General features: G+C 41.2%; 1 protein-coding gene and 1 long non-coding RNA gene across 4 annotated transcripts in view; both read right to left on the reverse strand.

Moving 5' to 3' along the window:
• Positions 1-22,819, reverse strand: part of pemt (phosphatidylethanolamine N-methyltransferase) — a 57,560-nt gene that overhangs the window by 5,808 nt on the left and 28,933 nt on the right. For all 3 annotated transcript variants that reach the window (XM_062414188.1, XM_062414190.1, XM_062414189.1), the window contains 2 exons: positions 18,720-18,865; positions 10,026-10,137 (listed from right to left, as the gene is read on the reverse strand). In XM_062414188.1, coding sequence (XP_062270172.1) covers positions 10,026-10,137; positions 18,720-18,865 — 258 coding nt within the window. The remainder of the gene's footprint in view (positions 1-10,025; positions 10,138-18,719; positions 18,866-22,819) is intronic.
• Positions 16,233-18,701, reverse strand: LOC133976099 (uncharacterized). Its single transcript, XR_009924812.1, has 3 exons — positions 17,233-18,701; positions 16,618-16,835; positions 16,233-16,537 (listed from the first exon to the last, which is right to left on the reverse strand). It is a non-coding gene; the product is annotated as an uncharacterized LOC133976099 (long non-coding RNA).

Below are 22,819 nucleotides of genomic sequence, written 5' to 3' on the forward strand. Positions count from 1 at the left end.
CGGAAAGATCTGGAGTCAAGATCCGACATCATTGATTAATAACTTAAAACATGTGATTATCGGTTTGTGTGTGAAGAGGGAGAGGAACGAACAGACTCCTGAAGACAGAAGTTCATCCTGTAGTTTGAAAGTGTTTTATTTACTCATTTATTCAGGAACATAAATATGAATAAAATTTGATGATTTCGAAGACATAAGAGGAGCCGAGTCACCTGTTGACCTGCAGAGGAAAGTGCCTCAGTGCAGTGGTGCTGCTAAGGGGGGCCAGGTGGGGCCACCTTGATACAGTAAAGGCCACTGAAAGTCCCCTCGGCCTTTTTTGTTTGTTAGCCTGCAGTTGTTATGTAAACAAAAACAAAATAACTGTGTCTTAAAGATCCAGTGTGTAAGATTTAGGTTAGGGGGATCTATTCACAGCAATTTAATATAAAATAATCCTAATGCTGTTTACACGAGTGTGTGTCATCTAAATTATACAAATTTGTTTTTTTATTTACCCTAGAATTGGCGTTTTTATTGAAATACTTTATATTTAAATGAGGGGGGTCCTATCTATGGAGGCTGCCATGCTTCTTGTTGTAGATTGGACAAACTGAACACCTTTTGAGTTTTTTGGAACTGAAGCTTACCACAGGTTCTCTTTCATGTTTGGAAGGAGATGATGAGGTGAGGGTTGTTCAGCTTCAACGTTGTATTTCACTAAATTCTACACACTGCAAATTGAACACTCCACAGCCCAGTTCACAGTAGGAATCCGCTTTGCTCACCACACAACACATAAACCTGGTCACGAAACAACATGAAGTGATGAAAGGTTTTGGCACTACCCGGGGCTTCCAACATAACAACTTCTTTCAGTTCGCTTGACTGCCTTGACCTCACAGGAGATCAACAGAGCTACACAATAAACAGGGCTGTGATTTACAATCTGAGGTCAGTAGTCTTAAATTAAACATTTGGTCAATTTGTACAATTTGCCTTTACAAAGTGAAAGGTTCCACCACTTCGCTTTCTTACATGCTGGATGGTCCTCTAACACATCTTCCTCTATAATGTTGATGGCAGGAAGATGGGAGCCCAATTATCGGGAGCCCCTTTTCCTCGAGACTTAGGATTTCTGTGTGAGGTTCGGTAACAGCTGTGATTACTGTCAGTTCACAGCTTTCCTCGACCTGACACACAATGCTGGCTTCGTCGAGACCCGCCGATCGTGACACACGTACGTGATTCTGACATGATGATGAGTCAGTAGACCTTGTGTGGTTATCTATATTTACCAGTGACCCACATTTACTAACTGTCATGATTATAAATAGCAACACCAAAATTGGGCAGTGACTTGGGCACGTTAAGCTAGAACATTATCGGCTGGATACGAAAAGAGTTTTTCTTTTAAGAATTTCATGACACACATTTTTCTTTTCTATGTCAAACCATTTGTTAAAATATGATGATCCATTAAGTGGACCTGTTTCAATGCTAATTTATGATTTATTTATTAGAATAGTGATATTATTTTCCATTCCGTGCATCTATCCAGCTCACACATTTCTCAGTCTGATATCAAATCTGTATCTGCAATCTTTGTCTTTGCACATGAATATGTGTGTTTCCATGTGTGCTTATATGCTGGCAGTGTGGACAATTTAATGTTTGGACAAAATCATATTTATTTGTTCAGTCAGTCAGCTTTAAGCTTCCAGCGAGGGCCTCTTCCATTATAAAGTGCCCCTCCAAACTAAAATCGTTATTCTCACTCAGACTTCTTACTTGCTTGTTTTTACAGCATGAATAGCAATTTCCCTTAAAACGATTGTCACAGCGATTCAATTACATTTTCATATTCTGCTGGATTTAAATAAATAGATTCATGGTTATTTTGCAAGTTACCATACTTTTGAGCATTTGACCCGCAGCTAGGGGTCCTGAATACACTACGATTGAAGGGGTGTTTAAAGGGCCAAATAGCCACTACCCCTAGATCACATCGAGAAATGGGACAACACTACCCCTTCACAGCCACATGGAAAACGACGGGGTAGGACCAATTGGTTGGGCTAAAGGGTGAATCAGGACACAGCATTAATTCCCTCACTGAATGGGAAGCAGTGGCAGTGGGCAAACCATGATAACAAACCCGAAATATAATTATATTCTTTACCTGAGGAAGACTTGAAAAGGCTAAGCAGTCATAAGTTGTCCCCATGTCAATGTGAGTGACATATTTGTACATGGCACCACTTTGGAAAATTGACCACTTCTCCATGTGCGTCATGCTTATGACATGATTTGCAGGGATATGTGGGTCATATGCTTTTCTCTTGTGTCTATTGATAGGTAGTGCTCAACCGTTGAGAAACACTTAGCGACTTCATACCTACTGATCCAGAAACTCAATCTAAGGGAAGATACTCTCCATTCTTCCAACCATCGGACTATTGTACAAACTCATTTGTCAATGACTTTACAAAACAAACTATTGCTGCAGCTCTAATATATGTTGTACATGGGGCTGACTAATATAGCTGAACCAGGGTTAAGATGCCAATAATAATGTTATGAGTTCAACCGCAGCCAGTTAGTTCAGAGAGTTCGGGGATGGACAGTGAAGACTGAGATCGACCGGTCGATGGGTTGGCGACCACTGCTCTCGAGTCTTCAAGCTTCTAGAAGGAAACCCTTTGGAAACACTGCTGGCTCTGTTTAAGTTTAGGATGAGCAGAAGCAAATTGTAAACCATGACGCCGAAACCCACGTTCACTTCCTCAATGTAATATTATTTTGCTTTGCTGATTTGTCATGGTCCATGTGACCTTCTTCCTGCAGAGAACAAAAGGGTCTCAGCGTCGACTACCAGGGCTTAAAGCAACATTGTTAAAGAATAACAAGCTTTGCTGAAACTGAAGGTCGATAACAGTTCCACCTAGTTATACGCTCAAGCAAAGAAATCACTGCTCTCCCTCGAGTCACTATTATTGTTCCTTGTTTGAAGTATTTTCTGGGACTACAAACAAACAAAGAAACTCTGCTTCCTGTTTACACAAGCTTTAATGGTATCGGTAATCCTTTAACATCAACACCATCTGAGCAGGTATTCTCCACCGTGGGAGTCACAGTTCACCGACTGCGTACTGGAATGTCCCCTCAACAAGTGAACATGTTGCTCTTCCTGAATAGAAATCGGCAGAAAAAGCTTTTTGCGAAGCACAGAATAGGTCTAGCCTATAATTGAGGGGTGATTATCGTGATTGGCCAGTGAACAAAGAGCACATTTTACTATCCTGCACATTGAGCGACTGAGCACTCGTCACGGCTGCAGGAAGCTGCAGACTGAACTGCAAACAAATAAATACTAACAAAACAAACAATGAAAAACTAGAGGAAGAACTCTCTTGATGGAGATGCCAAGACAAATGTAATACTAGTTAACGTCCCACAGGGGTTCAGGACCACAGGGGTTTACGCATATTTTTGATCAATGAAGGAAAACGTAGCGTAAAAGACACTGCTTAAAGAACTCCTTTTTTAGGGTAACTGAAAAAAACAGTTTAAAGAATTAAGGATTGTGAGGAGCATAACGATTTCTTCTGTGATCAAACATCAGGGCGGGCATTTGAGGTCAACTTCCACTTTAGAATGAAATGAACTACTCTCGCATACATTAGAAAAAGGACTCAGAGCAGGGGGCAATCAACTAATTCAGTCTTAATGACAGAGCAACACACAGAAAGCTTTCCATTCAATGAACAACCACTTACATTCTTGCAAACATGTCACCCATTGCAGATAGTCAATGTAGTGGGAGCCATGCATTTAGTTGAAACGTCAGCAGGAAACATGGGGATGGTGTTGGAGATAGATCTTTATAGGTATGATGTTTTTATGTTTTTCTTTAAGTATCCTGCAAAATGTACTTTAAAAGAAAAAAATAAGTGATGTGTTGATCCCAATTTTGAGACGTTATTATATCACATATGTGATAATATATTTAAACAGGCATTCTCATTACGATTCTCTTTTTTTAGAGAAAGAAATTACTTTGACAGTTTTAATAGTAAGAAAATCAACTTTGAAATTGCAAATAGGCCTAAATCTAATCTAACAGGTAGGATGTAGCGTACATTTCTGAATTTTAAGGCCTGTTTTAATGCCTGTTTCCTGTTTCCCATCAGAAACCAAAAAACATTATTTTTATACTTTAAAATCATATGATCATCAGATCTCAGACCTGGCTATTTGCTCCATTGCTGCATTGCATAGCTGTGTGCAGCCACATGCTCACTCTATCATCCATAGAGTTTTTACCGTCCTTGCAGACAGTAAGACCTCGTAGTTTCAGCTGCAACTACATCAACATCAACATTTTTTTCTCATGTTACATAAGGTGATAAAAACAAATCCTGAATTCACCCTGTTGACTGTGGCTTGAACTGATCAGATGTGAAGGAAAATAGAATGTTTACAAGCCCAAATTGCAGCCTTATTATGGGAGCACATCTGATGCAGTACTCTAGCAGCAGTGTCAACAACTCTGGCTCAGACTGTTGTGAGGCGTCCGATACCATGTGCTTTGAAAACACATTTTCAAAATAAACTCTTAATCACAACAAAAGAGGAAATATGCTGGTTACAGTATACGATTCAATAGTTTGTTATTCAGTGACGCAAAACAAATACACCAAGGCAACAACTTCTACACCGGTGTAGCAAATATACCCATGAATATATGCTTTGTATTTGAAGCTTTCTTGAGATGTATTTCACAGCTTTAGTCCCTCTGGGGTTGCACTGTCCACATATACGCAATATAGTATCAGCAGCAGCAAGTACTGCAGAGCTGGGAGTGGAGCTATGAGATTGATTTCGCCCAGAGCAGAGAGTGACCTTTTCAAAGTCAGAGCGTCATTGTTCTCTCTCGCTCAAAGATACGGCTCCATCCCACAAGCTCAACACATGATAACGGTCCATGATATAACTTTAGGGCATCCTTCAACCCACAGTTGGTGATAAGAAAACTGAGGTGACTGAACTGGATGGGGGGGGTCTTTCCCAAGTGTGGGAAAAGAGCAAACAAACAGGGACAGATATTTGAAATTGCTGTCTGGGGTTGAAATATAGACCCTTTCACAGACAGAAGTGCATCTGTGCTTGTTTGCTGACATAAACACTTTAAAAGAACCAATGTGTCTTGATACTGCTCCTGTCTGGAACCTTTGTAGAGACCTCAGCATTTCTTATTTGATTTCTGACAAACTGTGATTCATTATTTAATGGGACTTGTTGTCGACTTGCTGTCTTTGCTTTTTATTTTGGATTTATATTGTCATTTGCTGTAGGGCTGGACCCAAATGCAGACACAGCAAGGGCACAAGCTGGCTGTGCAGAAAAGAGCACACTCGAAAAGGTTCCAGTGATCACATTTGTCCAGTCCAAATTGAAGCAGTTGATTACTAAAACCGAATTGTGAAGCTTCTGTATGATAGTCCCAGAACTAGAGGGATAGATAACAGTATTTTAGATATGCTTTAAGATAGGGGCTATCACATTGCTTGCTTGCGTACACGCACGCACGCACGCACGCACGCACGCACGCACGCACAGACGCACGCACGCACACACACACACGTGTCATCTCTTGCAGTGAATAGACCAAGTGAAAAGCACGGATAATGGAGCACAGGTGAAACACATAAGTAAGGTTTTTTCAAGGCTACAAATTTTCAATAGCTACACAGAAGCACTCAAGGCCCATCGAAAAAAAAACATTCAGTGTGTGCACAGACTGAAAACCCACTGATTGGCCTGAGTTTATAACCACTTGGCAGCTCCTGCAAAAAACTTTGGAGTGACCTGTTGCGTTTTGTAATTATTTTTGTTACAATCACATTTCTGCATTCCTCTCCATATTATCTGCTTAATTAAAAAAACATATGTAAGTCTACTGGTGCATTGAAGGTTAATTGCAGTGATTCATGTCTTTAAATGTGATATTCATTTTCTACTAAATCCGGTATAGCAACAGTCAGGAAATGTATTTTAGGTCTACTCCCGTTGATAAATAACCACAAAAAGGAATGACATCAAGCAGCAATTTCAGCTCCCATCTTATTTATCTAGCAGCACGAGTGTTGCTCATGTTCATGTAAGTGCATCTGCTAATGTGTGTCAGCTAATCTCGCGCTCCGGCCACAGAGAGAGGCGAGTAAGTGGCCTAATGTGTGGGAGAGATTGTCTGCCACAGAAAGGAGCTTGGAGGGAGCGTGGCGGGTCTGGGCTCTCGTTCTCCAGCTTTGAGTTGTGAGGAGAATGTGTTCTTTGTGTGTGGCTGAAGATGTGAACAAAGATCTCTGAGTCCAAGGAAAGAATGACCTCGAGAGTTTTAGAGCTTTTACATTCACGGTTAATGAGAAACAACGGCACCAAAACCTAAAATCGTCTATGTGAGTGAAGTTAGAAAACTTGTTACTAAACTCGTGTAATATAATTTATACATTGCATGTTGGCTATTTCAGGCCTGTTAAGTAAAACACAAACTTTCCAAAGAAGAAGTGATTATGTAAACGTTGCTGCCACGACGGAGACCGGCACCTTCTGTCGATGTCTGTGTCAGTCTGTCGTAAAATTATCCCAATGAACTTACAGGGCAGATATTTTTAGGCACAGGCTGCTGGTTGTCGACCTCTTCTGTGGCTTATGAGAGGGGTAGAAAATATGTTCGGCCTGTGGAGTGACTGCTGTCACGCTGCCCTAACCCCACGGACTGCTCCAGAGTGACGGTCACATGTTTATACAACATTTATTAATATTATATGTGTCACGTGTCAAAATCACCCATAACTCAGCACTGCACTCCCTTGGGCAATGTACAATACTGCCAATGCTACGTGTGAAGTCCATTAGATGAACGACGCACAAGAAACACATTTCACATGCAGACACACATATTGGTGTTTATGGAATAAGTCTGCAGATAACTTGCTCCCCACTCTAAACAAATAAACCAATCAATCTTAATTTGTAGAGCACTTTTCATGTGATGTAAAGTGCTGTGCAAAAAGTGTTGCTATACAACAGAGTGCTTTGTTAAGGTGAAAGCAATAAAGACAATACATCCCACCTCCACCCACCCCCATCCACACAGTGCAGAGCAATTCCAACTGGAACTGAGGACATAAATAATATATTATTGGTGTCACGGTTGAGGATATTAACGCACTAATAACTGATGAAATAAAAATAAAAAGGATCAACTCCAAGTCATCTGTTATCAGAGCAAATAGCTCAAAATTATCTTGTCAGACTGCATAATTGCACATAATCGTGCAGATCGGCTGTTTTATAATGGAATGTCCTCATTTTTCGGAGAAAAATGTTTCCTGGGTTTTCGAACGAGTGCTGAAGGAGATAACTGTCTCTTTAATTATCCCACTAATTTACCTGTCTGCTGTTTGATGCTGGGCAGGCTGGGTTCAGAGGGTTTGTCAGGAGATGTATTACTCAAAACAGCTCCTTGTTGTGGTTGAAAAAGAACATGAGCGGTGGAAAATAAACTGCATAGAAAGAGGCTACAACTCTTTATAGAGCTGAGTGAAACTGCAGAGCCGATGAGAATTCACTGAGCATTCCTCATTCACTTCACAAAATAAGTCGAAGTCCAGGATCCGAAGATCACATGAAAAATAATGCTGATGAGGAGTCATAAAAAAAACTCACCTGAGATCTGACGTCTGAGCAAACACTTACACAGTTGAGTCAAAGCTTACAGAACATGTAAGTATGAGCAATTTGAATAAGAAAAAGCAAGGTTTCATGAATGCGGAGCCACAGGTGGACAAATGCATCAATTGTGGCACCGTCCTGCAGCAAAACGTGTCTGTGTTGATGGATGTGAATAGGGTGCTTTCTCCCCCTTTTTCATTAGGCCCGGTCACCCTATATTAAAACATTTGGTCATTTGATTATCATTTAAAGTTTGATTATATGCTATTATGTGGATAATCTGGTTTTGAGTTGTTTGTTGTATTATTTGACAGCAGGTATGCGTTGACAGTGTATTTTGTTATGTCTGTGAAGGTGCTCTGTCTGTGGTTTTTACAGAAATGTGAGTGTGGTCAGATCAGCAGGTCGATCAGGGAGAGTTTGAATGAACAGGTCTCTGAGAAGGGAGGGGCTGGGCAGTCTCAAGGTGACATGAGCTGCTTTAGATCACGATATAGTCGACCTAATGCATTTATCTGCTGTATCTGTGCAGATAGATTGAATGGTGAGGTCAGCAGTAGCCCAGAGTCCAAACTCGGTCTCGTCTTGAGTGTGGTTTCTCTTTGTCTTTCTGTTGAGATCACCTTATACACACCAGCACAGGTGTTATGCTAGAACCAGGTGAGGCTATAAAGCAAAAATGCCAGTCAGTAGTGAGAGGAGTTGGCAGCTTGTGGTGAGGCTGCAGATTTGTCTAGTTCTGTGCCCTTTTTCTTTCTCTAGTAGGATTTAGGTTATGTTTTTGCATTTCCCAGGGATATTTGTCTTTTTTTTGTAGAACCCTTTTTTTTTTTTTTTTCATTTAGTACTCCTGCTTATCCACCCCTATCTGGGGGTTATGGCGCTACAATGATATGGCGCTACAATGAAACAAATATTTACTACATTTTATTATTTTATATCCCAATGCGCCAGAAAGTGTGTCCACATGATCGGTAACGCAGTGGGTATTCATTTGTTTTAGTGGGGGGCTGACTACCTTTTGATAAGAAGATGCTTAACGTGTTCAAATAAATGTCATGATGTCAAGAGGCCCAGGATGGTCAAAACACATTATGAGCAATGTTCAAACAATAAATGTAGACTTTAAATTATTTTCAGTTAGAAATGTGAGCTTAAAACCAGTATCATCATAGATCAGTCATATCATTTATTTACATAAAAAAAGATGTGTGCAGCATCACTTCCTATTCAAAACTGACATGTAACAGAACAGAAGATTAAGGTCACTTCAGGCCAGTGACCTTAATCACCCCCCCCCCACACACACACACACACACACTTACTATAAAAGATCCCCATTTCTGTTTTTTATTTTGTATTTTTGTCATGTCTGAAAAAAAATGCTGGAAATCATTTTAAAATGACTTCAAGGGTATTTGAGTTAGACAGGGCATTAATCTAAAAGCACCACAATTTGGTTGAAATCTGCCTTGTCTCACACACACGCACTCATCAGAAAATGGGACTCAGTTCACAGTGGTTACACCACAAGCGTATTTTCAAAGAGTTTGTTTTTAAGACCACAGAGAGGACATGGGGATGAAAGGGGGAAACACTGAGGCCGAGGATGCTTCGATATCTCAAATGATAGATCAGCACAGAGGGAGACAAACATGGAGGAAACTGGAGGGACTCAGAAAAGAGAGAGATGCAGACAAACAGGGTTGACATACACTGCTGAGAGGGAATTAAAGTCCAAATTAGTCACAACAAAAAGGACTAGAGAAAGTATATATTCAGGAAAGGAGTCAATGCAGCTCTTGGCGAGGAAGAATACAGGCTACTAGTTTTATTGGCGGCTGGGCTCGCCTACCGTGGAGCGTTCGTCTGGCAACAACGCACACTGGGCACAGCGAGGTGGTCATCGTTGTCATAGAGACCATTCCCATTAAAAAGTTTGAACCTCTCTGCCTTTTTCAAGAGGGGAAATGTTTTGCAACTTGGAAACGGCATTTTCCATTTACAGTGTGCTGCTTATTATCTATGCCATTATTATGAGCGCTGCTTTTAGGGCATCAGCACTTTACCGGCTAGGCGGCAGGTCATTTGTCGTTCATTTTGTTTACACTTTGTGTTAACCACTCCTCAAGAAGTGGTTAAGGACGAACCTGGGAAAAGGACCCTGTTGTTACCATTTGTTAGAGCCAATCTCAGCTGCAGCCTTCTGCAGAGGCATCAAATTCGATGCACACACAGATACACTTGTGACAGTGACCTCTTTTCACTCTGGACACACAGAGACACACAGAGACACACACACTTACATGAGTGCCAGGCCAAGGTAGTTGGCTGTGCTGCCCCAGTACATCGGGTTTTCTATTACGTTAAAGGGAAATCCGGTCACCTTCTCTTCCATAAGGATGCCAAAATAATCACCTGAAAAATACAGAGCATACACACACATCACGTTAATGCTGTTCCGTGTTCAGCGGAGAACATTTGGGTTCAAAGCACACAGCACCTCATAACTACAACCCGCCAATTCTACTCTTGGTTTCCTCACTCTGACAACCTTGGCGGGCGGCCGTGAGTTTCTCTGAAGCTGAAATTCGGTCTCCAGGCTCCAGCTCTGAGGTGGACAGGGATTCGGTGCTGAACTCGGTGGACTGTTTCACACAGTCACCATGGTTGCAACTTGTTTATCTGCCGTGATGTGTTGTTTTAAACTCAGACGTGACAGAGCCCTGTCTGCTTGTCATTCTCCAATCATTTTTGCCACATTGCTGACATGTAGCAGCAGCCTGAGTGTGTGCTGCGGAGGGAACATGACTTTGGCAGCACACAGCCTTGTTAATTCTGCACGGCCAGGCTGCTCCACTGTTATCGGGCTGTTATTGATGTCAACAATATGACTGCATGGAGATTACCTCATGTGAGAGTTTGAATATTGCAGCAAGAAATGAGCAAGCTAATATTAAAGTGATATTATGTATTTTTCCAAATTCTTTAATAAGACAATATATTTGTTCACTCAGTGCCTAACATTTAAGCTCCTGGATGGATGCTTCATGGCAGCAGTTGTTCAACATGATCAACAAGCAAGTGTTGCTCAGAGAGACCTACTGTCAACTTCTGTGGTGCCGTATCTGTCCGTGAAAGCACTCGGTTGTGTTTTCCAGTTGCCCTCATTGCATTACGCATTTCCAGTTACAGCTGTAACTGGAAAAACAGTCCAGTTACAGCTCCTAATACAATGAGGGGAGAAGGTAAACACAACTAAGTGCCATCACTGGGCCTCACAAGCTGAACTGATAGAGACTTAAGCTAGATGTCCCTTCACAACATTTAATGTTTGAGCTGACCTCTTCTTAAGTTTGTTCTTAAGAGGTGAACTTTGGCCAGCTAGGTCAACCGGCGTCCAAATTGTTAGCGGCACAACTGTGTACACTAACATAAGCATAACTTCCCCACCAAATTATACTAAGGTTAAGGTTATTTCAACGCTTGCTGATATTAATATTCAAACTCCCCCAGAGTACAATTTTTTCTTTGTGTGTTTACTTGTCAAGTGGGGCTCTTTATTCCATAGCATGTTGGAGGCAGTGAAACTAGGACACGGTCTTCTGTAACCTGAGCAGTTACTATTGCTTGCTATGTAATAAGTTCCACAGGTATTGTCCTCACACACACTCTCTCACACACACACACACAGACAAATATACGCAATCTAACCCATTTTACTCAGAGGACCTGAACATTCAAATACTTTCCGTATATCCCCGTAGTCAGCCCACACACACATTAGCATGCACACAGTTTTCCAGTGGGTAAAACCAACCTACTGAATTATGTGGGCAAGTTAAAAACACAGGTAGGATGAGATAAAAAGAGATAATATGAACAAATGTATTTGTTTTTGAATAGAAGAGCAGCTGTAACTACAAAACAATATGCTAACCTCTTTTTTGACCTCAAAGTGACTACCGGTTACCCATTCAGATTTGAGAGCCAAGCATAACAATTATTTCTAAATTCCTGCATCACTGTTGTTTCATTGTGGCTATGCAACCTGGATTTGCTGCAGGGTGACGACCGCACTGTCTGTCCTAGAGGTTAGAGAAGCCAGTCTGTGATCGGAGTATGGATCAAATGGCCAGCTGGTCCACACATTAAGACGATGGGTTATTTATTAATGTTTAGACCTTTTGGTTTCTGCCCCCGTACCATCATTTTGAATCATCAGGTCATGGTGACTCAAGGGGATTAATATAGAACAAATGAGACACATCAAATTACAACCCACAGCCACAGGCTATATCCTCCAAGAAGTTAAGGTGTGTGTGTGTGTTTATATTTTTGTGGGGGCTAATGGACACAAAGTTCTGGAGGATTGTGTTGTGTTAATCCTTGTAAATCCACTGCATAGGTGCACACAGCGCCTAATCTCAAAGTTCATTCCGACATCATTGTATTGAAAATAGCTGATAAGAAATTAAAAGGTCATACAGTATCAGTTGTAGGTTAGGGTGAGGGATCTCTACCCACATTTAGCATTTTTCTTAAAATCAATCACTGAACTTTTTGTTGAGATATCGCTATACTGTTTTCACTCCCTGTTGCACTGAGAGGAGTGTGATTGGTGAATTATGTTATAAGATAGTTTACATGCTTATTTTGTTTTCTGAAGAGATTCTACATGTCTCTATATGAAATGGCATCAAATTCATTCAACCACATTGAGTCAGCATTTAGAAAAATTCTGGAAAATTCTAAAAGTTCTGGAAAAAGCTTTGATAGGAATAAAAAAAAGTACCTTTTTTATATTTTCATGGTTAACGCCGGGTTCACACCGGACGCGGAAGCGACGCCGAAGCGAGGCGTATGCGCAGCGCCAATCCTCTAGCTCCCATCCACTCCCATGTTAAATCGATGTGCTGAACACACCGGACGCTGAAGCGTAGCGTTGTGCCGCGGCTGCCTCGCGCCGTGAAGCGAACGTTTCGGCGTCGAGTCTATTTTTTCCGCTTGACGCGAGCGTATCGCGACAGGAAACACACTGAAAAATGATTTTAAACGATATTGACGACATATTTTATATGATGTAAATGATCAAATATGCATCCCATACTTTGTATTCACCTTCTGTTGTCCAGGAGTTTTGATTTTACCACTTTTACCGACCACATTATTAAATGTCCCCCTCTGCCACTCCAATACAGCCACACAAGCAGTCAAAGATAAAGAGAGAGGGGGGGGGGGGGGGGGGGGGCTACGTATTCTCCACATAGGTTTGAGTGGAGAACACGTAATTTACCCTCGACACCCGACATTTAACGGAGCAAACAGCGGAGAAGTTCGTCAACATGGATTAAATTAATAATTGAAGTGGAGAAGTACAGAGATGTATGATCCTCGGAACATGTTGTATAAAGACAACACTAAAAAGGACACATGTTGGGATGCTGTTGCAGTTAATTTTGGAGCAACAAGTAAGTATATGCTTGAAAAAAATTATTAAATGCCGTTTTTACTGCAGGCTGATAACAGCGGCGCTTCGGCGTCGCTACCGTGCCCAGTGTGAACCCGGCGTAAGAATGAGCTTTGATGCTAATAAAATATAGATAATATTGCTACCTCTAGATCAGGGGTGTCGAAACTTTTTATCCCGAGGGCCACATACAGAAAAAAATACGAAGGTCTGGGCCACTCATGCCATCACGCCCCCCTGCCCTGAAGTGGACTGTTGACAGTGCGCCTCAATCGCGTCCCTCGGGGCATGGGGCCGTGGCCGCGTTTTGAGGGACAGCTGGCAGGTCAGGGGTGAGTTGGGCGCCGCCTAGCGTCTAAACTGAGAAGTACAATACAGTGGGCCATAGTCCATTACATTACATTTCATTTAACTGATGCTTAATCCAAAGTGAATTATATTAAGTCTGTTCAAGGGTACCCGAGGGTACAGACCCAGACCAACAAGAACTGAAAAAGTGCAATTTCTTTAAAAATAGAGCAAAACTTTAAGTGCTACTAAATTTTTAGTTTCAATAAAAAGTTTTTTTTAAAAATATATATATATTTTTTTTTTGAGGCGGGTCAATTTAAAATGGATGGCGGGCCGCAGATGGCCCGCGGGCCGTAGTTTGGACACCCCTGCTCTAGATGTAGGGCTAAAAATGTAACACTTGTCCTTGTCGATAAAGACATAGCAGGGCTGGGATACATCCGGCCTGGAGACATGCGTGTCAACACAACATGCACATAATGCTGTGTCTTGTATGCATGAAGCACTGGCCATGTTTGGTGAGGGGCTTTAGGAGAGATTATAGGACATGAAAGATAAACAAGAGGAACTGAATGCTCCTTTGTTCATGTGAAGCCAGCTGATGTGCCTGACAGCCTAAACCACGAAATCCTGCTCAAACCGCTTTAACTGTGCTGCTTTCACACATAACCTCTGACATTCTCTTGAAATGATCTGATGGGGCTACTCTGCACATTCTCTGGAGTTTTTCCTGCCAGCCACCATTCTCCGGAGAATGTTCACATTAGCCTGTGTTAGAATACTGCAGGAAAATGTCATTCCCTCAGAGTGAATGACAATATTCACCGATATGTCAACATGGAAAAACGAGGGTCAGGAACCTTTGGTGATACGGACCAAAGCTGGTGTTGACGTGCTGTGAACATAAACGCGTAATTTCCGAGATTTTCTTAATACATCAACTCTAGCTGTGATGAGCAACGCATCACCATCTGACATTGGAGGCCTTGCTAAAAAGAAGCAGTTCCATCCATCGTATTAGAAGCTAAAGTGATATAAATATATATATATATATATATATATATATATATATATATATATATATATATATGGCATGTGTTAGTATGGTCCTTAAAGGATGTTGCACAGGACCTTAGCTAACATGGAAATCTATAGAAGGATTTAGGGCACGATTGAATGGGCTGTCAACATCTTGTTGGCAATCAATGGACTGCTGGCTAACCTGGTAGGAGTCCTCAGGTTGAATCAATAGTGCTTAAGTTACTGTGTCACTCACAGACATAGGGCCGGTTTCGGAGACAAGTCTTAAGCCTAGTCCCAGACTTAAATGCTGTTTGAGCTGGCTTAACTGAAATTCACTTGCACAGACGTAGCTTAAAATAGTCGTGGATTAAGCCTGTTCTGGATTAAACAAAGCCGATTGCAAAATTGAGAATTAGAGCTACTCCAGGACTAAATTGGACTGAATTGAAGCTTAAACTAATCTGCCAAGGAGGCAGGTTTAACTCCCGTTTAGTAGGCTAGGCTACTGTTTGAGAAACTGAGCTTGGATTGTTTGGGAGCATGGACTATTTGGAATATCTAAATGAGGACCAACATGCACGACAAAGGCCAGCCAGACGAATACTGCTGGATAGGAGTGATCCATTGAATCAGTTTGATGAAATAACTTTTCGAGACCGCTTTCGTATGCACAAGGAAAATGCATTGGAGATAATTACTTTGCTTGAGCCTAGACTTTCCTCTCTGTCTCAAAGAGGAAGGCCTGTGTCCAATCAACTGCAAGTTCTGATCACTTTGAGGTTCTTGGCATGTGGAATCTTTCATCGTGAAACTGGTGATTTGTGTGGTGTCAGTGAACCAACTGTATGCAGAATAGTTCACAAAGTCTGCAGTGCCATTTGTGAACTGAGGAGTCTTTACATCAAGTTCCCTGATGCTGCTGGGCAAGCCAACTATAAAGTGCAATTCTATGAATATGGGCACTTCCCAGGAGTGATTGGCTGTATAGACGGATGTCATGTTCCCATCAAGTGTCCATCAACTCCTGATGCAGAGGAATACAGGAATCGTAAGAACTGTTTTTCAATCAATGTTCAGGATGTATGCACTCCTAATTTGGAGTTTTCAAACATTGTTGCCCGTTGGAAAGGTGCAACCCATGATTCAAGGATTTTTCTCAACTCTTCATTGTGTGCACAATTTGAGAGAGGACAACATAGTGGACTACTACTTGGTGATAGTGGATATGGTCAGAGTAACTATTTATTCACACCACATCTAAATCCCACAACAGCTGAGCAGCAAAGGTACAACAGAGCTCATATCCGTACTAGAGGGATGATCGAGCGTATGTTTGGAGTATGGAAAACTCGATTCCAGTGCTTACGAAATACGCTTCGTTTCAAGCCAAGAAGATGCTGCAAAGTGATCATTGCTACAGCTGTGCTGCACAACTACCTGAAGCAGCATGGCTGTCCTGATCTACCAATGGAAGATCAGGATGATGCAGATGTGCCCATGGTGGCAGAGGCAGCCAATGACCAGCGAGGACTTGCACACAGAGCTGCTTTCACAGTGCAGCACTTCAGCATTTAAATATGGAATGTATTCATTATGGTATAGTTTTGCTTGCACAATATTTCTGTACAAAATTACAATAATGTAGCTAAATTAAACGAGTGAACCAAGGCTGGTTAAAATGTAGTTTGTGATGATTAATACTCACTCACACTCACATGCCAAATGACAATACATTTATTTTTATTTTTCACAATTCCTCATATTCACCATGACTACTGGTATGTAGAATTCTTTTTTGGAGCATGGCCCTCTCTCCCAATTTCATATCCAGTTCAACCTCTAGAATTCTCATTTTCATTTCATGTTCTTCTTTTAAATATTCAATGTTACGCTCATGAAATTCTCTGGCTAACTTTTCATGCATAGTTATCTTTTTTGGTCTCTGTTGGATGGTAGCAGCTTCATCTCCCAGGGATGCCATAGCAGATGTGGAGGGTTCAGGCTCGTTGTGAACTGGTTCTTGATTGGTTTCCTCTGGAAAAAAAGACCACTGTTCCAAACTCAAATCAACTAATATGGTCCTGTAATCAATTTACTTCCTAAGGTATAGTTACCATTTGTGCTCAGTTCTCCATGTTCACTGTCCAAATGGTCCGGTATACTTGTCTGGTATACCATCCAGAGGTTGCTGGTGCTCTATTATACCAGACAGCAGGTCACCCAATTCATCACATGTGTCCTTTATTGGTGGTCCACCACCTGTAATAAATCGCTCTCTTCTGCTTGCTGCATTCTCTTTTTTTAATCCCAGTTTAATGTTCTTCCATAGAACCTATGAAGGCAGATATCATTCATTAGTTTTCTTTTTTGATGTCACAAAAATAGTAATATGGGAAATCTGAAATACTGGTACTGATAAGGCATAATAAAAATAAGTTTGTCTCCTGATAATTTAGGTCATGGTGGAGAAATGATTTTATTTTATATTTCTTTCCCCCTCACATATAGGTATGGATTTTCCTTTGTGCAACATATCTTACTCTACCACCATGTTTAACATGCATATGCCCCTTTAAAATAGGTTACTATCCTTTTAAAACAGGATATTCATTCAATGTGAATGCTACAAGCAGCAGGAGTATTGTATTTGGGTAGGCCATAAATAAGCAGGGTATAGGCAACAGGAAACAAACACATATTTTTGTGCCTAATAATGAAGATTAACTCACCTGCAGTTGTTGTACTGTTCTTGTGGTGACATCTTCATTTGCATTGAATTCATTGCCAATTGCAGTCCAAGCACTTCTTTTCTTCTGTTCAATAGCAGCAGTATGGAGTTTGCTTTCAATGACTGGATGGTTCGATACAATTAGTTTTAGTAGTGTTTTTTCATGCTCACTATAATTTTTGGAGCGAATTCTCTTTGCCTCTGCCATTGTGTTGTCTCAAAATTCACTGCAACAATGGTGTTTCATACTCCATTTCAGGTTTTCATGAGCACAATTGGACCAACAGCCTGTGCTTCCACTTAGTCTAATGAGGCTTGAACCAGGTGTTCTCATTAAGCTTACTCCAGGACTCCATAGTCTCAGACTAACTAAGCCAAATTTATGCCATGTTCATGCAAGCCACTTAAATAGCCAGAATTAACTAGTCTGACTTAGGCCTACTCCAGTCTTGATTTAAGCCCTGTCTCCAAAACCGGCCCATAGAGTGTTATCTGTATCTAAAACTAAATTCAAACTTTTAATAATTATTTGTTTTTTTTGCTTAGCTTAAAAAAATTACTGAATCAAACAAAACTGTATGCATAACCTTTGCAGTCCGTACAGCTTGTTCTCAATTCCTCACACCACCGTACTGAAACTGGCAGGCCCTGGTTTCTCATGCTTCTCATTAGTCAAACCCTTGGCCTTGATGAGGAACTTTGCTCACGTTTTGTGCTCCATGGACTCTGGCGAATGAACCATGCCAACTGTCCCTTGTGGATGGCTAACCAGATCTGCATAGACAGACACAGCACCTCCTGCCAACTCCTGTCACCTTCTGCTGCTCCGGCTGCTTCCCCGCTGTCATCACATTTGGTGATTAGAGACAGCGATATTGACTGAGGACATTTCAGTCTAGTGATGAACATTGATGGAGCCGGAGCTGAGAGGTTAAGTCAGGATCCTGGAGATGACTCACCGATGTGATTTACCTCGAATTTAGATACAAGTGCTTGCCATCTTGTCAAAGTCGTGCTCATTTGGATCAATGCCTTCAATAACAGAATAACAACAATAAAAGAAACATGTTTGTCTCAGAGGCAGATGCTAAGATATTTGCCAATGCATTATGTGAAGTGTTGAACGAATAAAGCATGATTTTACAAATGGGAACAAATGTTTCTTTCCTTATCTAAATGTCCCTTTGTGTCCTTGTTAGGATTCAACACATGGGTGCATGTGTTTCCCAAGTTGAATATGATACGTAAACTTTTTTCTACACTGCTGGATACAGGCTGCGACCTGTGGCAATATGGTCTAGTACCATCTAGTAATGACTAGCATGCACTCATGTAATAATGAAATAATGACTGCAGAGTGCTTGTGTTACTGTTGTGTAAGTCAATAGTCATCCATAATGGTTATGAAAACCACTCGAATTATCCCAGAAATCTAATTAGGTTTTCGGTTTCATATTGTGAGTTTAAAGCCTGTTCTCAGATACCCACCTAGGAATGTTCCAGTGAATCCCAGAGCAAGGAAGCTGCTGACAACCAGTAAGGTGCCAAGCCCCATGAGAGCTCCCCCGGTGTAGAAGACCTCGGACCTGTCCATCACATCCCACCTGGCCTGGGACTTCATCGCTACAGTCATACTACAAAAAATAACAACAAAACAACAGAAAAAACAAATGTTTTAAACCAACATGTAACCTCAACATATTCTTGGCTTCCATTAAAACTGTAAGGGCAAGCACTAAGGAAAAGAAAAACAATGGAAAAAGAATAAGGATATTCAAGGCGAGGAAAAAGGCAACATCATAGAGTTCATGGTCGTACTATTGCTAAACTACAGATTAGGTACTCATGAATTCAATATTCTGAGTTTAAAGTTGTGAAATGTCAAAAGGTGGCAAACTGCAGAGGGCTTCTTGTGTGGGGTATTTGAAAAACTCCACTAAAGAACTGTCCATTTGTCAGCGAGTATAATATAGTCTCTGTAAAATTGGAAACACTGTGATTACAGGAGTGGCATAAAATCACAAGTTGTTGCATGCTGTTGAGAGACAAATAACCTCTGTGGGGCCGGTTCTGGCCAGCTGTTAAATCCAACAAGTTCACCAAAGTAAACAACAAAGTATGTTGTTAGTCCAAGGCCCTCAACGACAACAAAGTAGCAATTTCTCATCTTACGTGCCTATCGGCACGATGACATCATCTGTCTGTTTCTTCGAAAACCATTTCTAATCACTGTTATGCCAATAAATCACTTTCATTGTGTGATTCGGTTAGTTTTGAATTTGGTTAGTTTTGGGTACAAAATGTATTTGGTAAGATTTAGGTGAAGAAAGTGGCTTGAGTCTAAATTAAGTAAAAGTCAGATGTCTTGTTGACCCATCCATCCACCCAACTTCTTCCCCATGCCGAATTTGTTAGTCTGTAATATCTGATAACCTCCTCCACTCTCCTCATCATCAATATAGTCAGAAAAGGCTCTTCAGTGTAGTTTGTAAAAATAAAAAAAGCTGCTACCTGCTGCGGCAGAAGTAACCAACTTCTTTTGTTTCCAGGTGCAAAGCCAAAGCAAAATTTGAGGAATGTGAAAAACACAATCTGTGATAACAGGATGAATGTTTGCAGGGAGGTTTGAGGGAGGATGTCTGACTTGCGTGGCTGGAAGAATACAGTTTTGTGGCTTGGCTGTGGCTCAGAGGCAGGTGATCCACTAATTTGGAAACCCCAGCTTCTCTAGTCCGAATGTTGAAATGTTCTTGGTAAGATAGTGAACCCCAGATTCAACCATTAGTGGGTGAGTGTATGTTTGTGTGTGTGATCAAGCACCTTCTGTACAGCAAAAGTGCTGTGTATGTGTGAATATGACCTGTAGCGTAAAGAGTGTTTGATAAGACAAGAGAGGCGCTGTCTGAATGCATAATGAAAGTAATTTCCCAGGTCAATCTGACTTCATGATAGGAAGCACATACTCACTCCCTTTGCTAGTTACAGTTTTTGTCTATTTCATCCATGGTGGCACAATAACTGAACATAGAATATCTGCATCAGTTAATGATAGTTCATAGTGGAGCACAGTGGCCTCAATATTTGAGTTGGCTGTTTGGCTAAACTAATTAACAGGGTGTGTCACGTCTTGAGAAGAGAACCTGCTTCAGAGAGTGGGTAACTTGAGATTGGGGTTAATGATCCCTCTAAAGTTCCTTCAAATTATTACAAATTTGTGTTTGCTCACCACTTGGTTTCACGCAAAGCCAAAGGGTATGAATCCTTTTGGATTGTTGTTGGGACACTTTTGATATTAGAAATTTTTCTTGTGTTTGGAATTGAAGTTTGAGTGGGTTGTTCATTCTGTTTCTGTTTTATTTTGAAGCTTTGCTCCTTGTGTGACTACAGCTTTGTATCCTGTCTTAGTGTGGTGTCCTGTCATTTTAGTTTGTTAATTTCAGTCTGTGTGTTTTCTATTTCCTGTTTTATTTTGTAGCCTTGCTCTCACTGTCTTGTTTCAGCTTCTCGGTGTCTCACTTCCTGTCTTTGATTGTGCTCTCCAATCCTCATGTGTTTCACCTGGTGTAATTGCCCCGGCCTTCCTGCTCTGTATTTAAGCCTCTGTTTCCCTTTGTCTGGTGTCGGTTCGTACTCGTTGTTGTGCTAGTGGTTTCCACACGTGGCAGATACGGTTTGTTTGTTTCAGCTGTCTCGACCAGCTTCTCCTGCTTCCTTGTTCTCCGTGCGCTTTTTCGCCAGAACTTACCTGCTTGTGTTTTGTTTTTGTCTTGTTTAAAGTCTTTTATTTACATTAAATACCTTTTTTTTGTTAAAATCTCTGCATCCTGGGTCCATCTCCTCCCTCAAACCGTGACACTTAGTCCTGTTTCCCGCCTGTGTGATCATCTGCATCTGTTCCTACTGTGTTTCACCTGTGTTTAATTATCTCTGCAATGAGTATATAAGTCTCAGTGCTTCCCTTTGTTCTTGTCCGTTTGTCTTGTTTCATCTTGTTCACCTTGTTTCACCAGTTGTGTGTTTTTCAGCTCTTTTGGTTCTCCTTGTGTTTCTCTAAATTAAGATTATTTGGATTTAGATTTTTTTTTAGCTTTCTTTTGTTGAAGAGCCATGGTCTGAATAAAGAGTATTGTTTTTTCACCTGAACCCTTCTCCTGCGTTTTGGCACCTGCTCAGCTCACTGTGACATGAAAACCACTAAAAGGCTGCAAGCAAGTAGCTTGTGACTCGAGCACAGCAGATTGATTGTTACACTGCTCCTTTAAACATATTGTTGACAACAGGCAGTGCAGCCCCAAGGCCACAAACAAACTCGTCCTTTCACGAAAATACAGCTGCTCTACTTCTTACATCACCGTAAAACCATCACCCATTGGGGCATAGGGGGCAATCTATGTCCCAAGGTTTTCTTATTGTTGACCATACTCTGGATTTCTGGCACCCAGTGTTCTGAACACTCAAGTGGACGCTTAACAAATACATCCACTGGGGCTGAAGTTCTTATATGAGAAAACGCTATATTGCTTTAGTAAGACAAAACAATTGCATATAGATACACATGAGATACAGTGATTTAAAAAATGCTCAAAGGGATAGTTCACCGAAACATTTCAGACAATTCACTAATCTACCCACCACTATGCCGAATGGAGGGCTTGGTGAAGTGTTTGAGTCCACAAAACACCCCTTGCCCTTAGGCTAGAGTGTGTGAGGTTCTCTGGTGTGTGCGTGCGTGCAAACATGACCGCGGCTCAGAGGACGATATCAGAAGACATTTAGGCTTAAAATACGGTGTAAATGACATGTCAAATTTACTGCAATTGTATTGGACTTGGCCTCAACACGGTCTCAAACTGTCAATCCCAAAGTATCCTGTGGATTCAAACATTTCAAATATTTTTATAAATCAAAACTACAGACCTAAAAACAATTCATGCTCAGCTCTGTCTGTCTCTAAGTCTGTGAGAGTGACTCCTCCTCATGTGTCTGTGTCTTCCCTTGTGGCAGCGCTTTGCTACCATTTTAAACTGGAGAGTAAACAGCTATATATCTATATAGTATTATAGAATAATACTATTAATAAAGTTAATTTCCTGTTTGGGTGCTTAACACTCCTTGTTTATCATTTCATGATTTAGTTTTGGTAAGGCTGTCATGCCCCACAACCTCTGAACATCTGCAAGGTTCAAAAGTTAAGTCTGGGTTGTGCTGAAAGGATTTCTAATGGTGCAAATTATAATGAAACACAGGCGCTGGAGCAGATGTAACATTGTGTGTTTGAGTGTGAGCATTAACACACTTGTGGGCTGTCATCTGAATGCAGGGTACTTCCGGAAGAGGAAAATGGCTCCCAAATCTGGGTTAGGAGGAAACTGGGTTACGAGGTCTGTGCTGCGAGTTCTATGCCGTTCTTCCTTTGTCAAAGGGAGCAGGTTGGTGTTGTGTTGAAGTGGGGATGCTACGACATGTCAGGCACAAGGAGCAACACAAAGAGCAACCACTGAGCTGTTGGTTGGTTGTGGTTGGGCATACTGCTGGGATTTGGATTGGAAAAGAGATGGGAAAGGAGACATCGGCAGGCGGTCAGTGAA

Source organism: Platichthys flesus, chromosome 20 (genome assembly GCF_949316205.1).
Source record: "Platichthys flesus chromosome 20, fPlaFle2.1, whole genome shotgun sequence".
NCBI classification, from domain to species: Eukaryota; Metazoa; Chordata; class Actinopteri; order Pleuronectiformes; family Pleuronectidae; genus Platichthys; species Platichthys flesus.